The sequence below is a fragment of the Manis javanica genome, chromosome 3, assembly GCF_040802235.1.
Source record: "Manis javanica isolate MJ-LG chromosome 3, MJ_LKY, whole genome shotgun sequence".
Lineage (NCBI taxonomy): Eukaryota > Metazoa > Chordata > Mammalia > Pholidota > Manidae > Manis > Manis javanica.
In genome coordinates, this window is record NC_133158.1 from 79,004,288 (window position 1) to 79,023,310 (window position 19,023).

General features: G+C 39.9%; 2 protein-coding genes across 11 annotated transcripts in view; one reads left to right on the forward strand and one right to left on the reverse strand.

Moving 5' to 3' along the window:
* Window positions 1–19,023, reverse strand: part of CMSS1 (cms1 ribosomal small subunit homolog) — a 382,078-nt gene that overhangs the window by 55,621 nt on the left and 307,434 nt on the right. The window contains exon 1 of one of the 9 annotated variants that reach the window (XM_017653346.3): window positions 12,157–12,279. The exons of 7 other annotated variants lie outside the window; for them this stretch is intronic. In XM_017653346.3, the coding sequence (XP_017508835.1) occupies window positions 12,157–12,211 (55 nt within the window). In that variant the 5' untranslated portion in view covers window positions 12,212–12,279. Of the gene's footprint in view, window positions 1–8,702; window positions 8,728–12,156; window positions 12,280–19,023 lie in introns of those variants that run through there. One more of the 9 variants, XM_073231771.1, reaches the window with a different exon arrangement.
* The window catches only part of FILIP1L (filamin A interacting protein 1 like), a 304,769-nt gene continuing 298,177 nt past the window's right edge, over window positions 12,432–19,023 (forward strand). For both annotated transcript variants that reach the window (XM_036998633.2, XM_073231768.1), the window contains exon 1: window positions 12,432–12,570. The gene's annotated coding sequence lies outside the window, so the exon portion shown is untranslated. The remainder of the gene's footprint in view (window positions 12,571–19,023) is intronic.

Genomic DNA, 19,023 nt, shown 5'->3' on the forward strand with positions numbered 1-19,023 from the left:
CGAGGGCTTGGCACTGCAGAATTGCCTTAATTAATACTGACTTTAAAAGAAACACAACAAAGCTGCAGAGAACTCTGTACTTTATAAAGTGTGTTCTCATTCATTACCTAAAAATCATTTGAGCTCCACAAAAATTTTGTGAGGTTGTCATTTTAGGAGGAAACTGAGGCTTAGCAAAGTTAAGTTGCTGACACCTGCATAGTATGCCTGTGCTTAGTTCCCTCTTTTCCTCTCTGGATAACTTTCTTATTTCAGTTTAAAAAATATCTAGCTGTTAGTTAACTATGGGTCATCTTATTCTAGAAAGGATTTAAGGCAGCTTACAAGGTTACAAAAAAATAAGATGACAGAATAAATTAAAAGGAGTGAATATAAAAGAAAAACAAGAATTAGACCTGAAATCAATCCAAGAGTTAATGAACAGATGTTATAATGACCTATATATATCTGCTACTGATTGGGCATGAATTTGATTCTAAGTTTCTAGGAACCAATGTGAAAAGGAAATCTTGTCAGCATTCAGAGTAGCTGCAGGCTGGAACTACAACAAGAAAATGATCAATTCCTCAGGTGAATAGATGGTTTCAGATTCTAAATCATCACCACACAGATCATACATAATGCACAGCAACTTCCTTTGATTACTAACAGCTTTGAAGTAGGCCTTAAAAGGTGATTTTGGTTTTCACTCTGTCTTTTTAGTATACAGAGAACCTACCATGTTATGTCTTAAAGAACATGAGAAGCATGCCACCTCTCTGAGCTCACATAGCAAATTCTATTTGCTAAACTAATAGATTAACAAACAGAAATCAAAGCAAGTGTACCCCAGTGAAAAACTCATTGGTTGTTGAAACAGTTTCAGAACCCAGAGAGGTGAGCAGAATGACTATCCCACATTTGCTATGAGGGAAGAGACAAAAACCCAGCCACCATGGTACAGGAATAAATGAGTCTTCATCAGGATGTTTATCTTGTTTTGTAAGCTGTTTCACCTTCATCAGAACTTGGTGGTAAATTCTAACATGACTTTTTACATCTGACGTTCCTCATGAAGACTGTTTTTAGTATAGGAAAGCACTATTACTGAGTGCCATTTTCTATGTTGTACATCTTGTTGCATTCAGGCTCCAGGACCTGGGTTTATTTATATTGGGTATTTCATACTTTCCTTTCTCAACCCTCCAGATTCCCTTACTTTTATGCCAAGGAAGGGACACAGAGTTTTTCCTTTTCATAATTTATATATGCAGAAAATATATCCAAGCCAGGAATGTCCCTTTCATCCACAGGAAGAGTCTGGGGCCACCTGACTCATTGACACAACAAGCCCAGAAATAGAAAATGCAACCTGGCTGAAAGGGAGAGACAAGTGGAAACTTCCAAGCCAGCACCCAGCTAAAGTGCTATGTCATATGAAATTAATTCTCTGAGGTCAGCGATTAGAGTGAGGTTATAGTCCAAACACAATTCTGTCTTCTAATTACTTGAACCATTACAATATTTATTCATTGACAGAGATGCCCAGCCATTACTTCCAAGGGTGGGCTTGGGGCAGATGGAAGCAAGCAGCCAGCCAGAGAAACAGTCACCCCTTTTGCCAACAGACGTGTTGCCAAGGCCCCTAACCGAAACAATTATTTCCTGCCTCTCTAAGGGATTTCATGTGTCATGCTCCTCCCTTTCCAGCAAAACGAGGCACCTGAGATCACAGAGGGCTTTGGCAAAGCACAAAAGATGACTGAAGACATTAACTGAGTTTAGTCATGAGGAGCCCTGAAGTGAGATGGTAACAAAACCACCATTGGTACGGGAAAGCAGAAGAAGTCGGGGCATGAATGGTGTGGAGATAATGGCGTATGTATGTATCTTCGGACTTCTGAAGAGGTATCACCCCCACTAAAGACTTTGAGAGTGGCAAAAAGAAGGACCGACAATTGCCATATGGAGATGTTGGAATAATGAGAGTCCCCTGGACAGGAGGACTCTAAAATACAGGGGTAAATTAGGACAGCCGCCCTTACTTACCGGGGGTGTCAAGCAGTGCCTGAGGGGTTGGTGGGCTGAGCAACAGAGTGGAAACAGGTGGACCTGAGAGCTGGTTTCTGGAAATGTGAAACTCAAAGGTACCCAATTAATTTATAAACCCCTACCATCAATAATAAAAACAAAGGCAGCATCAGCAGCAGTCGCCATACACTGAGTGCCTACTCTGTGCCAGGCACTGCACCAAGAGCTTTATGTCCATGGCCTCACTGAGTTTATGTCCCCTGCTTTCCCACATGGCTTCCAGATGGCTTTTTGCCATTCAGAATGTATTTTCCCTTCTGGGATGTCCTTGATGTTCAGGCAAGCAAATGGCACCCGAGTAACAATGCTGGGTGGTGAGGACTGTGAGGACTGTGAGGGACCCATCCTAGATCTGGTCTGCTGCAGGCCCTGAATCACAAGAGGCTGCTGAAAAGTTCAGGACCACCAGCTGTGTCCTGGGGTTCAGTGGGAAGACAAGAGCTCTTCAATTCTTTGCTTTGTCCCATCATTTTCTCTTCTGCCTCTAAACTGACAAATGGTTGAAAGAAGAGAAGGGGAAGACTGATGCTTATAGCTGAAGTGTGCAGTTTAATGGCCAGAAACCAGACTTGTCACATGTAATTAGATCATCATAGTGCTGGTGACAGAGTTAAGACAGTTGAAAAAACAATTGCTATTCCAACTTCTACTTTTCAAGTTATTGTTTGGGCTGAAATTTCTCTCACCTCAAGAGTTTTTATTTTGGAAAATCTCCAAAGCATACTTTAAGCCACATTCAAGTAATTGAAACATGAAAGAAATAGTGATGTTTCTCAGCCACATTAAACTTTAACCAGATGCTCTTAGAAAACTATTTGCATGTACACACAGTACCTTTTGATCTAGTGGATAGTCATTTTATTTGCCCTTCAACTGTATCCACCATAGACTGAGAATACTACCTTTTTAAGAACCACAGTGACCTACCACATTCTGTCTCCAGAGAGGAAGTGAAGAGGATGCCACTGACCTGTCTAATTCTCCCTCCCTTCTCACTTCCCTGGGAATTCCAGCTAAACCCATTACAAACATTTACTGAATACCTTCTGTGTACCAGAAACAAACTGAAGAACAGTGGGAAGTTGGCATGAGTTTAACCAACTTGGAAAGTGAAGATGACATCTAGGATTCCAACAAAAATGTGATGGCCAGGACTCTATGTGAATGGCTCACCTGACTGCTTACCTAAACGACAGTGCTTCTGCACCATTTCTTCTATTAACCACCAGACAAAAGGAGAAATGGTTTGGGTGTTCAGAGGAAAAGTAGTGGAGAAAAATTACTGACAGGTTTCCTAGAGTCCATGCATTCCCAGGTCACCACCCTTGGGTCAGCCCCAGAGTACAGCTTGGCAGAACCTTGCTCAGGTTGTGTTTGGTCCCCCTGTGACCACCTGGATCCCCTCCACTCTCCACGAGAGCCAGAAAGATCTTTTCAACATGTTGATAGGATTATATAACTTTCCAGAAAAGTCCACAGTATTTGCATTTATACTTTGGAAAAAATAACACCCACACTCCCCACCACAAACCACAAAGTTCCCCATGACTGGGCCTTCACTTACCCTTTCTGGTTTCCCCTGTTCTCCTTGGCCCACTGCACTCCCCCCACGCTGACCTCCTGAGGTTCCTAGAACATGCCAAATCCTTTCTGTTGAAGCCTTTGCACTTATTGTTCTCATACCTGGGCTTCAACTTCTGGTCTGGCTCCCTCACATCCCTCAGGTCTCAGCTTAAACCTCAGCTCTTCTGAGGCCTCCTCTGCTATCTAAAATAGGCCCTCCCCTCCCTCTCCATTCTCTGTCATGATTTTCTCTTACTTCCTACCATAACACCATCACAACTTGTAATTACCTGACTTGTTAACTTGTTTTTATTTGACTCCTCCCACAGACATTAAATTCCAAGATGTCAGAGCCAATAACATCTGCTTTTTTAAAGTCATATCCCTAGAGTTCAGGATAGTGGCTGGACATAGCAGATATGCAATAAATTGTTGAATGGATGAATGAAGTGAATATAATTTCAAGTTGTAAATTAAAAAACAATAGAAGGGGGACATCATTTTATGTTTTTACTACCATGAATACTATTATACTACTATAAATCTTGGATTTCTGTCAGAGGTTTTTCATGTATTCGTTTTAACCAGGACCACCCTGACTGAACTTCAGAGGCTGAAAGAATGGAGACCTAACTTATGGCCACAATTAGAGAGTTTTAAAATGATTGCTTTAAAACACTAGGTTTGGCAACAATGCATCTTGAACAAGTGGTGATCAACATTTTCTCATTTAAAGATATCTGTGGTTGAAAGCAGAGTTGCTATTATATATGCAGTGTGGTGTTCTTTAACTGAAGAAAAATTACAAAGATCCAGAACACTGAGGACGGGCAGCACAGCACAGTGATGTATTCCTGGGCAGCCACTGTGAAGCGGGTCTGAGCAGAACATTCTTGTCACCCTGCATTTGGCTCTGGCCTGAGATGCCAAACCACGGAGTTGCCTGGAATCTCAGAAGTGCCAGGGGTGCCACCTCCTGCACCCCTACCTTGCAGGACTGAAAGGGAAGATCTGGAGTCTTCAGACTGGGTCCTGTCTGGTTCTTTGGCCAATGGAACCAAGTCTGGTAGGTTACTAGAAAGGTCATACCAGAAAGGGAGGCTAGAACTGTTATCCTGACTAGGGATGCTCTCTGGAGGGCCTGGGGTGGTGCAAGGTACTTGCCTACCAGATGATGGTAGCCTTTCTCAGTCACCTCCTGACCTACTCAGCCTTTAGCCTAATCTTTTTCCTTGGTTTCCATAGGGTATGCAACTTCCCTGCTAGGACTATAGATCTGCCCAGCACCTTGTTTGTTTGGATGGGGTTCAGCTTCCTTTGCATAATTCTTGTCTTTTCATGTCTCCTGCTCCCCACTCCCTAGCTGCTCATTGGGATCTGGCTCCAACTGAATCAGCCCACTGGAATCGTGCTGTGGCCACCTGTCCAGGTTCTCCCTGCAGGGTTGAAATACCCCATTGTAATGTTGCTACTGGTCCTGAGTCAGGGGATCCATTGCTTATCCCCTCTTCAAGGCTGGCCTCTGAGGTCCCAGGATCCTTCATCAGAAAAGTACATACAGGTGACCCTAGTGGCCCCTTAGGGCATTGGGATAACCTTGCTTAAACCCAGGGATCATCTGGGGAAGCTGTGACAGAGCGGCTTCTCCAAGGCTTTATGTCAAGTACAGGGTACCCAGAGGTGTGAAATTTAAAGCTGGGTCACACAATCTTCATGAGTAAAACAAGAGGCTAAAATTAGATAAGCTCCAAGTTCCTTTCCAGGTGAAACATTCCAAAGTTCCAGAAAAAGGCCTTCTGGTTACAAATTCTGTGGGTTTCCCACTACACCTCCCTGCCTATAATTTTCTGCTAAAATGCCCCTAATGACTCCCCACTGTCTACACAATATAGTTATATAAATATTTAGCATCAAAGGCCTTAACATTCTGGGCCCAAATAAAATTTCACATTACCTAGTGCAAAGCTGGACACCATATCCCTGTCCTGCAGGCATGGGAGCAGCTTAACATTGCTGAGCACATCATTTGCTTTCCTGCCAGCATGATTATGCTGACATTATATTCTCTTCCTCCAGTGTCCTTTTTACCTTTCCCCTGGCTGAAACCTACTGCTCCTTCTCCAAGGTGTCCAGTTCAAATAAATACTCTCACCTCCTACCCCCAGTCAGGCAGCTTTCCTGACCTCCAATTTAGGAAGACTCAGACAGCATTATGTTTAGCCCTATGCTATACTGCTTAGCCCAATAAAATTAGAGTTTTGAGTTGTGCCTCTCCTCCTAGACTAAGAGTTTTTGAGGGACAGGGACAGGGCAACATTTTATCTTTGTAGCACCAAGACCTAGTACAGTGCCTAGCATATTGTGGGCACCCAGGAAATATCTTTTGAAGTGAAACTGAAAATTGTGCTTATGGACACATACACCTGTCCTTTAGGATATCAGAGATAATGGTTACAAAGGCAAGATTTGAGCTGAAAGATCAAACAAGTTCTCTGCTGATCCAACATATCTTTATAAGATGTTCAATTTGTAAGGAACATAAGACTAGAATGAAATAATTTTTAAAGAGAAGAAGGGCTGAGAGGGGAGAAAGACTTCCAATTCATGTATTTTCCCATTCAGAAAGGAACTTTCTAGCCAAGGAGAAAACACTGGTTCAACTTGAGATATTGCTTGGACTATTAGCTCTCTCCTTCTTCCTCTAGTTTTCAGAGGACCACTGCTCATTTGGAAAAGTAATATGGATGCAAAAGTGAAGAGAGCTATGCAGTGATACACAGCAACAAGGTTGCAGAGTGATGAGAGCTATGCCAAGAGAAAAGCATTACATAATGACATCAAAACAGGACACCTGAGGAATGTCTTAGAGCTGAAACAGCTGTCACCTGGTAGTTGGCATTCTTGAAGTATATGAAGAAATAGCCCCTGGAAACCAAGAGTATAAATTATTTGCAACACGACTCTGAGGTCAAGAATATGTTTTCCTCATCTTTAATTTTTTAAAAAAGTTAACCTACTAGTATCATTTTCACTTTAGAAAAATGTGAAATGCTAAAATATGTATAATTCCAAAACACTGCCCACAGGTGAGTTTCAAAGGAAGCACGAGGCACCCCTCATTACACTAGGTTTTCCCAAACAGACCAGACTTGTTTGCTTGGAGATACTTTTCTATTTTTTGGATTATCCAGACCTTTTATTTTCATATATAAATCATTAATCCTACACTTAGGGAACATGAATTAAGAGGATAATATGTGATGTTCAAATCCATCAATTTTTCTGCTGTTAAAATGTCTGTTAGGGAAAAAGCTTAAAGTCCTGGAATCTAAAAATGACTGATGGGTTCAATATGTGTGCTTTTCTTACTTCTTTACCTTCCAACTCAATGAGATACTGTTCTAAACTTGCTTTATTCTAGAGCTGCTTCTCTCCTTTGTCCACTTTGCTTCCTCCACTCAATACATAGTATTGTCAACTGACTGTGTGCGAGGGGTGGGGCCATAACATTGGAAAGAGTGATCTTCACTCCACAAACTCCCAGTCTAGCAAGGGAGAGACAAATGTACTGGCAATTATACTATGTGGGATTCAAGGTAAGGTGTAGGTAAGATGAGTGTCTGGAGGGCACTATGGAGGAACATAATCCACCTGGGGCAGGAAGAGGATGGTGGGAAGGATGGGATCTGGAATCTAAGTTAAGAAAAAGTGAGGTATGTCCAGGGAATACTGTTTCTCATGTCCTGTGAGCCAGCTTTGCTACAAAGAACTCCATGTTTCTTTTTACAATGCATAGAACCAACAAAAAATGAATAAGCAAATTAGTTTCAACCTCACCATATTTTTAAGAACTAGTACTATCTACCTCAACGCTTGGCATACATCTGCAGTAATACTTGTTAAGAGTGTAGCAAAGGCATAGTGTTAGGTTTTTGGGATTATTTTCAAGTCATCAGTTGACAGACTCACAGAATGCTGGTGCTAGAACAGCAGGAAGATACCATTTTTTTGTGCAGAACCTTCAAAGAGGAGGAAACTGATGCTCACAGACAATAAGAAAATGACCATTCAAGGATTAGGAATATTTTCTTCTTGCTACTTCCCATCTTAGTTGCTTTGTCACCCAGGAGTATGAGGGAATATGAACCTTGAGAGAATCTGTTCTACTTACATACACTTGTACTCACAATCCCCTCAGTTATCTGTTCAGACAGAGTTAGCCCAAAATACTGTCCACTTCCTCCCCATGCAGATACCCACTTTCAGTAAACACCGTGACATGAAGGGAGGGGTGAGTGTCTGTCCCTGGAGCTCAATTTTTGAAAATGAATTGACAGACTAATATCAATTCCATGGACCCAGGAAAATTTTAACTGGGATGGAATTTATGATAACTAGGATATACATTAAGCAGAGGCAATTACTTTAGTGGTGGCATAGATGCCCAATGATACTGTGCAAATGGTATACTAAGAGTTATTACAACAAATGGCTATTGTTTCATAAAGGTACTTACATTTGAAAGGTGTATGTTACCAATAAAATATTAAATTGAAAGCTGTCCTTCCTTAATGAACTATTTCAAAGCTGACTGAAAAAGGCTAATTTAGGTCCATTACGGTATGTCAGAATCTCTTAAATATGCCATGTAAAACAGGACAGTTTGATAACTTATTTTTCCGTATTAATGTAATACTATAGCACTGCTGCCTCACAGAGATCTAATACAAGTCACATTTGTAATGTTACATTTTATAATAGCCACATTAAAAGAGAAAAAGGTAGAAATAATTTTTAAAAATTGTGGTAAAATATATATAACACAAAATTTACCATCTTAACCATTTTTAAAGGGAGATATAATTGTCTTCATCATCTGAGTACAGTTCAGTGGCATTAAGTAGAATCACACTGTTGTACAACCATCTGCATGTCCATCTCTAGGATTTTTCTGTCATCCCAAACAGAAACTCTGTACCCATGAAATAATAACTTCCTATTCTCCCCTCTGCTCAGCCCTTGGTATCCCTGTTCTGTTTTCTCTCTATGAATTTCACTATTCTAGGTACCTCATAAAAGTGGAGCCATGCAGTACTTGTTCCCTTGTGATGGGTTTATTTCACTTAACATGCATCTTCAAGGTTCATCACGGTGTGGCATGTACCAGGCTTCCAAACCTCTTTAAGGCTGAATATCATCATATTGTATGTATATACTACATCTTGCTTATCTCTTCATCTGTTGATGGATATTTGGGTTTTGTTTCTACCTTTAGGCTACTGTGAAGATAAAAATATTGTAGCATATTCTGTTTAATTCAATATATCTAAAGTATTAACATTTCAGCATATAATCAATACAAAAATAATTGAGATATTTTACTTTTTTTGTAACAAGTCTTTGAAGTTCATTGTGTATTTCACAACTATAGCACATCTCAGATCACATTAGCCACATTTCTTGTGCTTACTAGCCACATGTGGCTAGTGGCTAATGTACTGGGTAGTACAGCTCTACAGGAAACTATAGGTTTGCATTCAAGATTGGGTAAATCATGATTTTTTCTCATTTAAATCCATCATGAAGGGTAATTCTTCTTTATTGGCTCTCCTACAGCCCAAATGTTTAGAGCTATGCATCTGGAGTCAGAACAATCCAAATTCAAATTCCAGATCTCCCACTAAATAGCTCACAGTCTTAAAAAATTCACTTAATCTTTCAAAATCTCAGTTCCTTCATCTGTAAGGTGGGGGAAAGAACCCCACTACTTCTCCCATAGGGTTGTTGTATGAATTAAAATTAAGTAATATAAATAAAATGCTTAACATAGTGCTGCCACAAAGTATCAACAATAAATAATAACTATAAAAAAAACAATCCACTAGATTACACACTCACAAGGGCAAGGGCCGTGTCTGTTCTTCACATTGTGCCTGACATATACTGGGCACAAAATTAAGTGAGTAAATAATTGAAGTCTTCCCTCAGCCATTCTAAACCTTAACTTGTTTCCATGACATCTCCACAGAGACAGCATGATGACTTGCCATGAACATACAGATGCCTAGAGGTATGGAAAGAGTATGGTACCGTTATCCTCTTCCTTTCCCTTCCTTCTTATTTAAGGAATATTATTTCCCTTCCCTTTCCTTGAGGGATTAGGGTTGATGGGGCTGAAAAGACTCTGAGGACCAAGGAAGTAGCTAACAGGGTCTGAAGACTGGTTATCCACAGGGCAATGAGCAAATAAGCAAGCTGTTTGAGGATAACAGAAACCAGCCATCCTCACCGTTGGGAAGGGAATTATAAACATGGGAAGAGTAAAAGCTAAATGTCCCTAAAGTGTTAGATTGGAACTGGAGCTTTCAATGTGATCTCATGATATTTAATACAGATAGATACAGCAATAGACGTGTGTATGCATTTGTGTGTTGTGTGTCTATTTTTCATAAGGGACCCAGGTCTCCTTGAAGACATGGCTAATGCCAAGTCTGGGTAGAGAAAGTACAAGATACACATGGGACCTTTTTTTTTAGCCAGAAAGTAAGGAGGTACTCAGAAAATGATGAGGACTTCTCAAAAGAACAAAGAAAGCCATCTTGAAAGGACTTCCACTAGCCAAATCTGAAATCATGTGGGAAAATAAATAATGATATTAATGGAGTACAACCCATTGAATAAAAGAGGAATCTGTACATACATCGTGGTATAAATGAATACAAAAATAAATAGTGAAGAAGGGAAGGCTCTTCCTTACAGTAGAAAGTTTAGTTAGGAGCAATATATTTATATATTATCACAGTAACTTCCCACAAGATACTCATTAATTGAAAAGGAAAAAACTGTAACTTTACGTGTAGATACCACCTTAATCAAGTGGGACCGGTAGGGACCAACTCCATTTATGTGTCTCTTGATATGATTAACTAAGAAAAGCATTGCTTCTAGGTTATTCCTGCCAAAAAATGCACAAACAGTCTTATAATGAGGAAAAATCACCCAAATCCGAATTGAAGAACATTTTACAAAATGTACTCTTCAAAAATGTCACACTACAAAAGACAAAGACTGAAGAACTGTTTGTATCGAAGGAAAGACTTGCCAACTAAGTGCTACATATAATCATGGACCAAAAGAAAAAAATTTTTTTCCCCCTATAAGGGATATTATTGAGAAGTCTGCTGAAAAGTTGAATAAGAACTATGAATTAGAAAGTAATATTATATCAGTGTTAATTTACTGAAGTTAATTTTACACTGTGGTTATATAAAAGAGTGTACTTGAATCATTACAACGTACACTGAAACTAATACAATGTTATATGTCAATTATATCTCAATAAACAAAGAGTGTACCTGGCTTATGATAATCACACTGAAATATGAATGAATTCAGAAAACAATATACACACATATAAACATACAGAGGCAGGAGGAAGAGGAGGGGCCGAGGGGAAGAACAGGAGAGGGAGAAAGCAAATATGGTAAAGGTAAAAGGTTAAAAATTGGAGAACCTGAGTGAAAGAGTGTAAGTGAATTCTTTATTATTCTTGTATTTTTTCTGTAAGTTTGAAATAATCTCAATATTAAAGTTGAAAATAAAGAGCATGGGCTTTGGAGTGACTCAGATCCAATCCCTGGTCTGGTATTTATCATCATGAGACTCTGCGGAAGTTATTTAGCTGTTCTGAGCTTTGGTCTTCTGGGTGGGTCAGCAACAGAGGGCTAACTTAAAGGAATGTTGCGAGGACCAGGTAAGGTAACATGCAGACTGAGCACCTGGTTGGTGGTGGGATTGTCTGGTAGAGGACCTGATACCTAACTGGAGACACAACACATACTTGCTGAAGAAATGAACAAGCTCCTTCTCCTGGCCCTTCCCCTCCAGTCAGAACAAGTGACACCACTTAGATTCTTCAAGTGTTAGCAATGTAAGGCATGAGATTTTTCTTAAGTCCTGAATAATATAAAACAAAAAAACCTCCTGGTTAATTTTAACAAACAACATCATGCATTTGGATGTTGCTCTAGTTTCCTCAGCACTTTGCTCTCACATCTCATATGACACTGAATGGAACAGGCAGGCATGCAAGTTAAAGTTCAACACAGCGTTAATAATAGCGAATCTCTACAGTGCCTTGGGTTATAACTGTCAAGGAAGAGGTCATACCCTTGTCACTTAAATCTCAAACAAGGCTTGCATCAATTCACATTTGCAGAGTACAAAATGGGGGCGATTTAATGTCTGTGTGGGCATCTGTTCCTAAGATGCTGGCACTGCTGTTTGTTGGTGGGTAACAGAGTATTTGGGGCAGTGACAAGGCAGAGAAGGGGGCCCAGGTTGTGCCATGGAGGCTTCTTCTCTCAGCCAAGATGTGCACATGAACTTGAAATTACCCAAGAGGGTGTTTCAGAGCTGCCTGCCAAAGAGTGGTGTCTTCTAATCTGGAGAGCAGCTGCTGGGCACAGGCATGCAAACCCACACCAACACACACACAGACACATACACACACAGAGCCTATACCTGCCTCTACTTGTCTGCTCTGGGCAGATGGCTCCCGGCTTTTGAGTGGCCTCATCCTGCAGGCCGGTCCAGTTAGACCCTTTCTTCTGTGGAGACTGGCAAGCCGTGAGAGATTCAGCAAGGTCGCCTGTCTTCAGAGTATGAAGGACGCTGCCCACAGGGGACAGAGGGTTATATTTAGTGTTTGGGCCCAATCAGTACTGGGCTCCCCACTGCCTCTCCTTTGCAGAACTGTCAGTGGCCCGTGGCTGCAAACTCTCTGTGGCTTTGAAGCCCACAAAACAAAAACTGAAAGAGTGTTCAAAAAGAAAAGAAGAAAACGTTGTTGGTTCCTGGATTCTGCTACTGGATTTTGGCAGGGATGAGAAGAGAGAACTCCCAGGAGTGATACAGCAAAGGTACCTGCACGGTAAGGTAAGTGTGCTATTGTGGCTGAGAAGAGGCTTTGGGGGATGTTTCTGTGTTACCCAACATCAGGAAACTGCCATCACTGCTGCCCAGGAGCAGAATCTTCTGGATATTACACAAGGGGATGGAGTAAACCTCAGGTATGATTAAGAGCTAATGACAAATGATGACTTTTAGGCTACTATGAGAAAGAGCCATTTGCAAAATAGAAGAACTATCCTGACAGTGGTAAGTTTTGCTAAATTGGTAGGTATGAAAGAAAACCAAAATGAAGTTTTAAATTGTTATCTTCTTAAGAGTAATACCAATGGTCAAAAATAAAACAGGTTTGGGTAAATGACTTTCCTTGTCATACTTGATTTTGTAAGTTGAGATGAATCATCGAAAATTTGATAATTTCAAAGTCATCACAATATGATGATAATGGAGAAGTATATTGGATTGGAGAGGAGAAATTCTCTTTTCATGGAAAGACAGAAAAATCTAGCACTTTAAAAAGGCAACTAGATTGCCTTTTTTTTTTTTAATGAATAGGGGCCAGAGAACAGAAGCAGATTTGTGGGTAGGGTTTTTGGTAGGTCTTGGAAAATACCTGTCATCCCCCAAAATATGACTAGTCACCAGCATTTAATCACTTAATAACCATTCACACTGAACACTGAATTCTTTTTTGTTTCACTATAATTAGGGGAAATCATTTTATAGTAAAGGGCGTAATTTGTTTATTCATTTGTTCATTCATTTAGCAAATATTTTAGAGTGCCTTCTATGAACTGGGTTCCTGGGGATAAAGCAGTGAAAGAGGCAAATATGGTTTCCACACACTCTGGGTGTAGGAATCTTCAGAGGCCCGCCATGATTACTAGTGATTTGAACGTGTATATTATGCATGCTGTTTACCATGGCAAGTATTTTCTCCCTCATTTCTGATTAAAAGTTAAGGACCAGAACAAAATTTTCCCTACTTTAAAAAGGGTCATTTATTGTCAGCAAGATATGGAGACAATTCCAGAGACCAACTCAGCATGAAATAACCAGGGTGGAGTATACATTTTAGTACGATTACTTGAGTCTTCTTTGAGGGATGCTGGCATTTTTGTTCTAAGCTAATGATATTAGACAAAAGGTTCACATACTGATTCCGTTTGTTCCTTCAGAATTGGGTCAGACAGGAAGTCCCTAATGAAGACAACAGGACAAAATCTGCATTATAGGCTCATAGTTATCTGGGGTTCAAATCTGATGGAGGTTCAAGATGTTTCTGTCTAATCTGTTTGACAGAGACAGTGAGTCACTGGAAGCTACATCTGAAAGAGCAACTGTACTGAATTTCTCACCTTTAGAGTTTGAATAATGGCCTTAATCAAAATAGTATCATTTTACACCTATGTAGTGTTTCACACTGTTTATAGAATCCAAATATCAGTCACTCACTTGATACTCTGGTGAACCCGTGTGATTGGAAAGGCAGGTATTAGTGCCTGTTCAACAGATGGAAAAACTAGGTTTTACATATTTAAGGGACTAGCCCAGCTAATTTTCTCTTTAAGGCACAGTCTAATATTTCAAATAAAGGACTTGAAAAAGCCTGAGTTTTCAACATGAGTTCTCTGACCTACTGTTTGAAGGTGGTAGCGGCCAACTGGAAACTATGCTGATGGAGGAGAGTTTCAGGCCTCCTCCCACACCTTATCCTCTTCTGCCTCTATTTTCCTTCTAGATACTTCCTCTATAGTTCCTTCCTCTGGCTCTCGAAAAATCAGTTTAGTTACTAAAAAGGATAGAAGCTACTGTTTTTTTCTTCTTTTTACAACAGAAACAGAATAGTATATTAGCATATCCACGTACATGTGAATGCAAACGTAATTTTAAATTGCTGGTTTGTACCACCAGTCTGGCAACAGAAAACACTGTCTCATCAGATCAGATCACTGTCCACCCATTTTGGATGGAAATATAAGTGGGCCCTCGAGAGCAGCAGTTTATCATGGGTAGGAGAGAACATCACAGGAAAATATTCTCTATGTGGAAAAAGATTCAGTGTGGTTAACTGAGAGCTCTATCAAGAGAGGTGGTGCTGAACAGAGCAGTCTTAAGTGAATGAAGGTCTTTCTGATGGATTTTGAAGAGTGTGCTCACTGACTGGCTGATAACTGAGCTACTGAGGTTATAGTAGGAAACCATATACACCTAGTTCTGTCTGCTACTAGCTGTGACAAAACACCTGAGACTTCATTTCTTTCTTTAGTTTTTCCCGGAATTTTTGTGGACCTATTTAAAGTTTGTTATAATTGTTTGGAGGCTTTTAGCTACTTTACTCTTGAGTTTGTGGCTTGGAATGAATGTTGTAGATCTTTGTGATGGATGTAGCGACAATGCCTGGACTAGGAAGTAGAACTGAGGGGTGGATAGCAATGTGCATAAAGCAGAGGCTGCCTCTGTGCCTCCCTTTAGAGCTGCTGCTCCTAGCCCTGCGACAGAAAGTAGACGCAGCTGCCTCTAAGGCATGGTCTTAAACTGCCAGGTTGTGACTAGAGATACCAACATCTTCGTTTTCAGCTGCTCCAAACATCTTCACATGAAGCTATTTTAAGAAACTTTGCATTTGATCAGGGAGCATGTGGGGTTAAGCCTTGTGTTTTCCATTTCAGTTTTAGATCCTAAGCAGGTGCAGTTTGCAGTTCAGATTTTTAAATCTTATTATTGTATTTCTCTTCCCCCCAACCAATGCAAAAATAACTTTATATTGGGGAGAAAAGCTTATGATGGAGATGGGGATTTATTTCTTAAAAAATTAAATTAGTTCTTGAATTAAAAAGTTACATACATTTGCTATCATAATTCTTGTAGCAAATCTTGGTTAAAAACATGAAAGAATATATAAAAATTTTGGGGGTAGAGTTAAAACAATATATACCTATTTGTGCTAAGGTTCACTAACATAAGTCTATATTCTACTTTTATGCTTAGGATATTAATGACAAGGATACCACTGTATATTAGGGACTTTTAGGGTTGTCTAACAATATTGAACTGTGATTTACCACTTGAATTTAGAGAATCTATAACTCATCCCAATCCCTGAAGGTACATAGAGTTGAAACAAAAGTAAAAGCAATACAAAACAAAAATTCTTTCTGTTAAAAATGTTTTAAGCCTTGATTTTGCATATTCCTCTACAATTTATATAGGTCTTCCCTGGTCTGTTGAAACTATATTCCTAATAGTCCACCACACACTCATGAATCTGAATTAGAATTGTCTGTTCTTAATTTAAAAGACACATTTACCCCCTTGTTTTGAGAGAAATCTTCTCCATCCGTGGATGTTTTGTTGCCCTTGTCTAGCTTGGATTAATACTTAGTCTATAGGCACAGACCTGATCATCTACATTTGCCCTCTTATAGCACTAAATTATGTTTTCTACCTTTATCTTGCATCTACCTACCACTTCAGCATTTTATTTAAAAATAATAATAATAATAATAATAATAAGGGAGAAATGTGGGATTCACATATAAATCAAGTATAAAAATCAAATGAATAATCATATCTGACTTGTTTATAGTTCATGATGCGTGATCAAAACTGAAAGTTTCTGTGATGACTGCCCTTGCACTGTTCACCATGTAAGAACTTGTTCACCATGTAAGAACTTGTTCGTTATGCTTCAGAAGATTAGAGACTGTTGAGAATTAGGCTTGGAGTTGATTAATGATTGTGCATTGAGTCCCCTATACAGAATTTTATTGTTGTTAACAACCATCTGATCAACAAATATGAGAGATGCCCTCTCAAAAAAGAAAAAAGAAAGATACATTTATATGGTTTAGGAGATTCAACAAAGCAGGGGTGCTGGAATCTGCCACTCGGTTCCAACTGTAAGCATAGAGGAGGTAGGGTAACCAATTGTTCAGGTGTACTGGGATTGAGGGGTGTCCAGGGAGCAGGACACTCAGTGTTAAAACCAACTGTGCCAGGAAAACCAGGGCGGTGTGTCACTCTACATGGAGAAGGAACACTCATCTGAAATGACCAAATTACAGAGTTCTATTGCTGTACAGGAATGGGGTATGAGAAACATTAGGTGCCCTAATCCTCACCCTGGCACACTGTACACACAGCAGACTCCTTGTTTAGGGAAATAACAGGGGGAAGGGAGAGGGATTTGGTCACAATAGTCATCTGTTTATGGACTCTCAAGTGTCATGTTGAAGCTTGGGACATTTAAGCTTTCCAGTGTATTGGTCCAGGTTACCACTGAAACCAACCAAAAGCAAGACTGCAAGATTAGAGATTCCACTGTCATATTTTTTATTTAAAACTTTAACAAGGGGAACATGTGTGTTTAAACCAAGTCAAGGAGAAACAGTGCAGAAGCCTACAAGTGCACCAAATCCTTGCTCCTTAAAGTTGGGTTGGGGAATGTCAGAATGCAGAATCTCAGGCTCCATCCTAGTCTCTGAATCTGCATTTGGAGATGGCATCCTATGTAAGACTCTGAGAACAGCACACTAAATCAGGGCCTTCCAGCTACCTGTGATGTGGGACAAAATGTTGTTACAGTCAACCTATCATGGACTGCAATAAAAATGAATCACTTGAATAATGGTCATGCACTGGGATGCTGCACCAATGTAAAATTGCTATCAAAGTTCCTAAATGCTTACTCTCGGTTCTGACTTATCTCACAGCAGACAAGTAACAGTTTACAGATCAACACAGGTGTGCAGACCACACTGTGAACAGCACCATACTAAGTGATATAGCAGAGTCACACTATGGGGAAACACCTAAAGAGACCAATGAACACTGCCTACACTTCACATGGTTCAGATGATCTGTGCATGGTGGAGCCAATTCCTATAAAACGGGTCATATTTCAGTGTGCTTTTTGTAGGGAGCCCTTCCCCCTAATAGCACTTTTGTATGGGCAGAATTCCACTAAATATTGATCAAAGGCTTTGATATTGGTGGGAAGTAGGGATGTGAGACCATGTCTGAATTATGAGTGAGGAGGAGCAACCTTTATTGCTATAGCCTAGATGGAAGATGTTTTATTTTTTTCTTTTTTGAAGGGGACTGTGCAAGAAATGGGAATGCAGGGTGTGAGATGCTGTAGCTCCAGTCTTCAATTTCCCAATGCTACCAGAGGTCCACTGGTGACTTTATTTGTTTTACTTTGGCACTGGCTCCACTTCAGATGACATGTCCTAATCTTCCCTCTCCAAACGAGTAAAAATGGCTACTGCTATGGTCTGAATGTGTTCCTCCCAAATCTGTATGTTGAAACCCTAACCCTCAAAGGTGGTGGTATTAACAGGTGAGGCCTAGGGAGGTATGTAAGTCATGAAGGTGGAGCCCTTATGAATGAAAAAGGAGGCCTAGAAAACTCCCAGCCCCTTCCACATGTGAGGATACAATTAAGTTGGCCACCTAGAAGAGGACCCTCATCTGACCATGCTGGCTCCCTGATCTCAGGCTTCTAGCCTTCAGATCAGTGAGCAATAAATTTCTGCTATTTAGAAATTACCTGTGGCTAAGACAGCTGATCTATGCCTTAGCTGTGGCTGTTATCAATATTTTGAAAGGTGGGTGTGGGTAGAGAAGGTCCTATGGACTTCATCTAAAATTTTATACAAACATATTTATGCAAATATGCAAACATATTTGTAGATGCAGATTGTGGTGTCTCTCTCTTCCCTCAATGATTCTTAAATATGATGTTTTCTAATATAATTTAACAACTAACTGACATATCACTAACCTTAAAATGTTAACCAACAATATTCATAGTGGCTTCATTTGTAATTGCCAAAAACTGGGGACAGTCCAAATGCCCTTCAACTGGTGAATGGATAATCATATTACCCATTGTATAGTACATTCACACAGTGAGTGACTACTCAGTAATACTAATGATTATACACAATATGGATGACCTTAAAATGCATTGTGCTAAGTAAAAGAACCCAGACTCAAAAAACTAAATATTGAATGAATTCATTTATATGACACCAAGGAAAATGAAAAACTAAAGGGACACAAAACAGATCAGTGGTTTCTAGAAGCTGGGCCTGAAGGGAGGGTTGCCTACAAAGGGGTGAGGGGGAACATTTTGGGTGATGGAACTGCTCTGTCTTGACTGTAATGGTGGTTGCATGATTGTTTGAGTTGTCTAAATTTGCAGAATTCTACACTCTAAAGGGTAAATTTAACTGCATGTAAATCATACCTTAATAAAATAAATGAAAAAAAGATAATAGGAATCCCCATCTGTGTGGGTGTATATTAGGAATATACATTGGGTGTATGTTAGGAATACATTAGGTGTATGTTAGAATCAACATCTGTATGAAAGCTTTCCGCTCCAAACTTCAACCAGCATATTCTGCTTGGTGTTCATGTATTGGAGTTCTTGCATAGACTTTCAGTGGGGAAAAAAAAAGAAATTTTAGG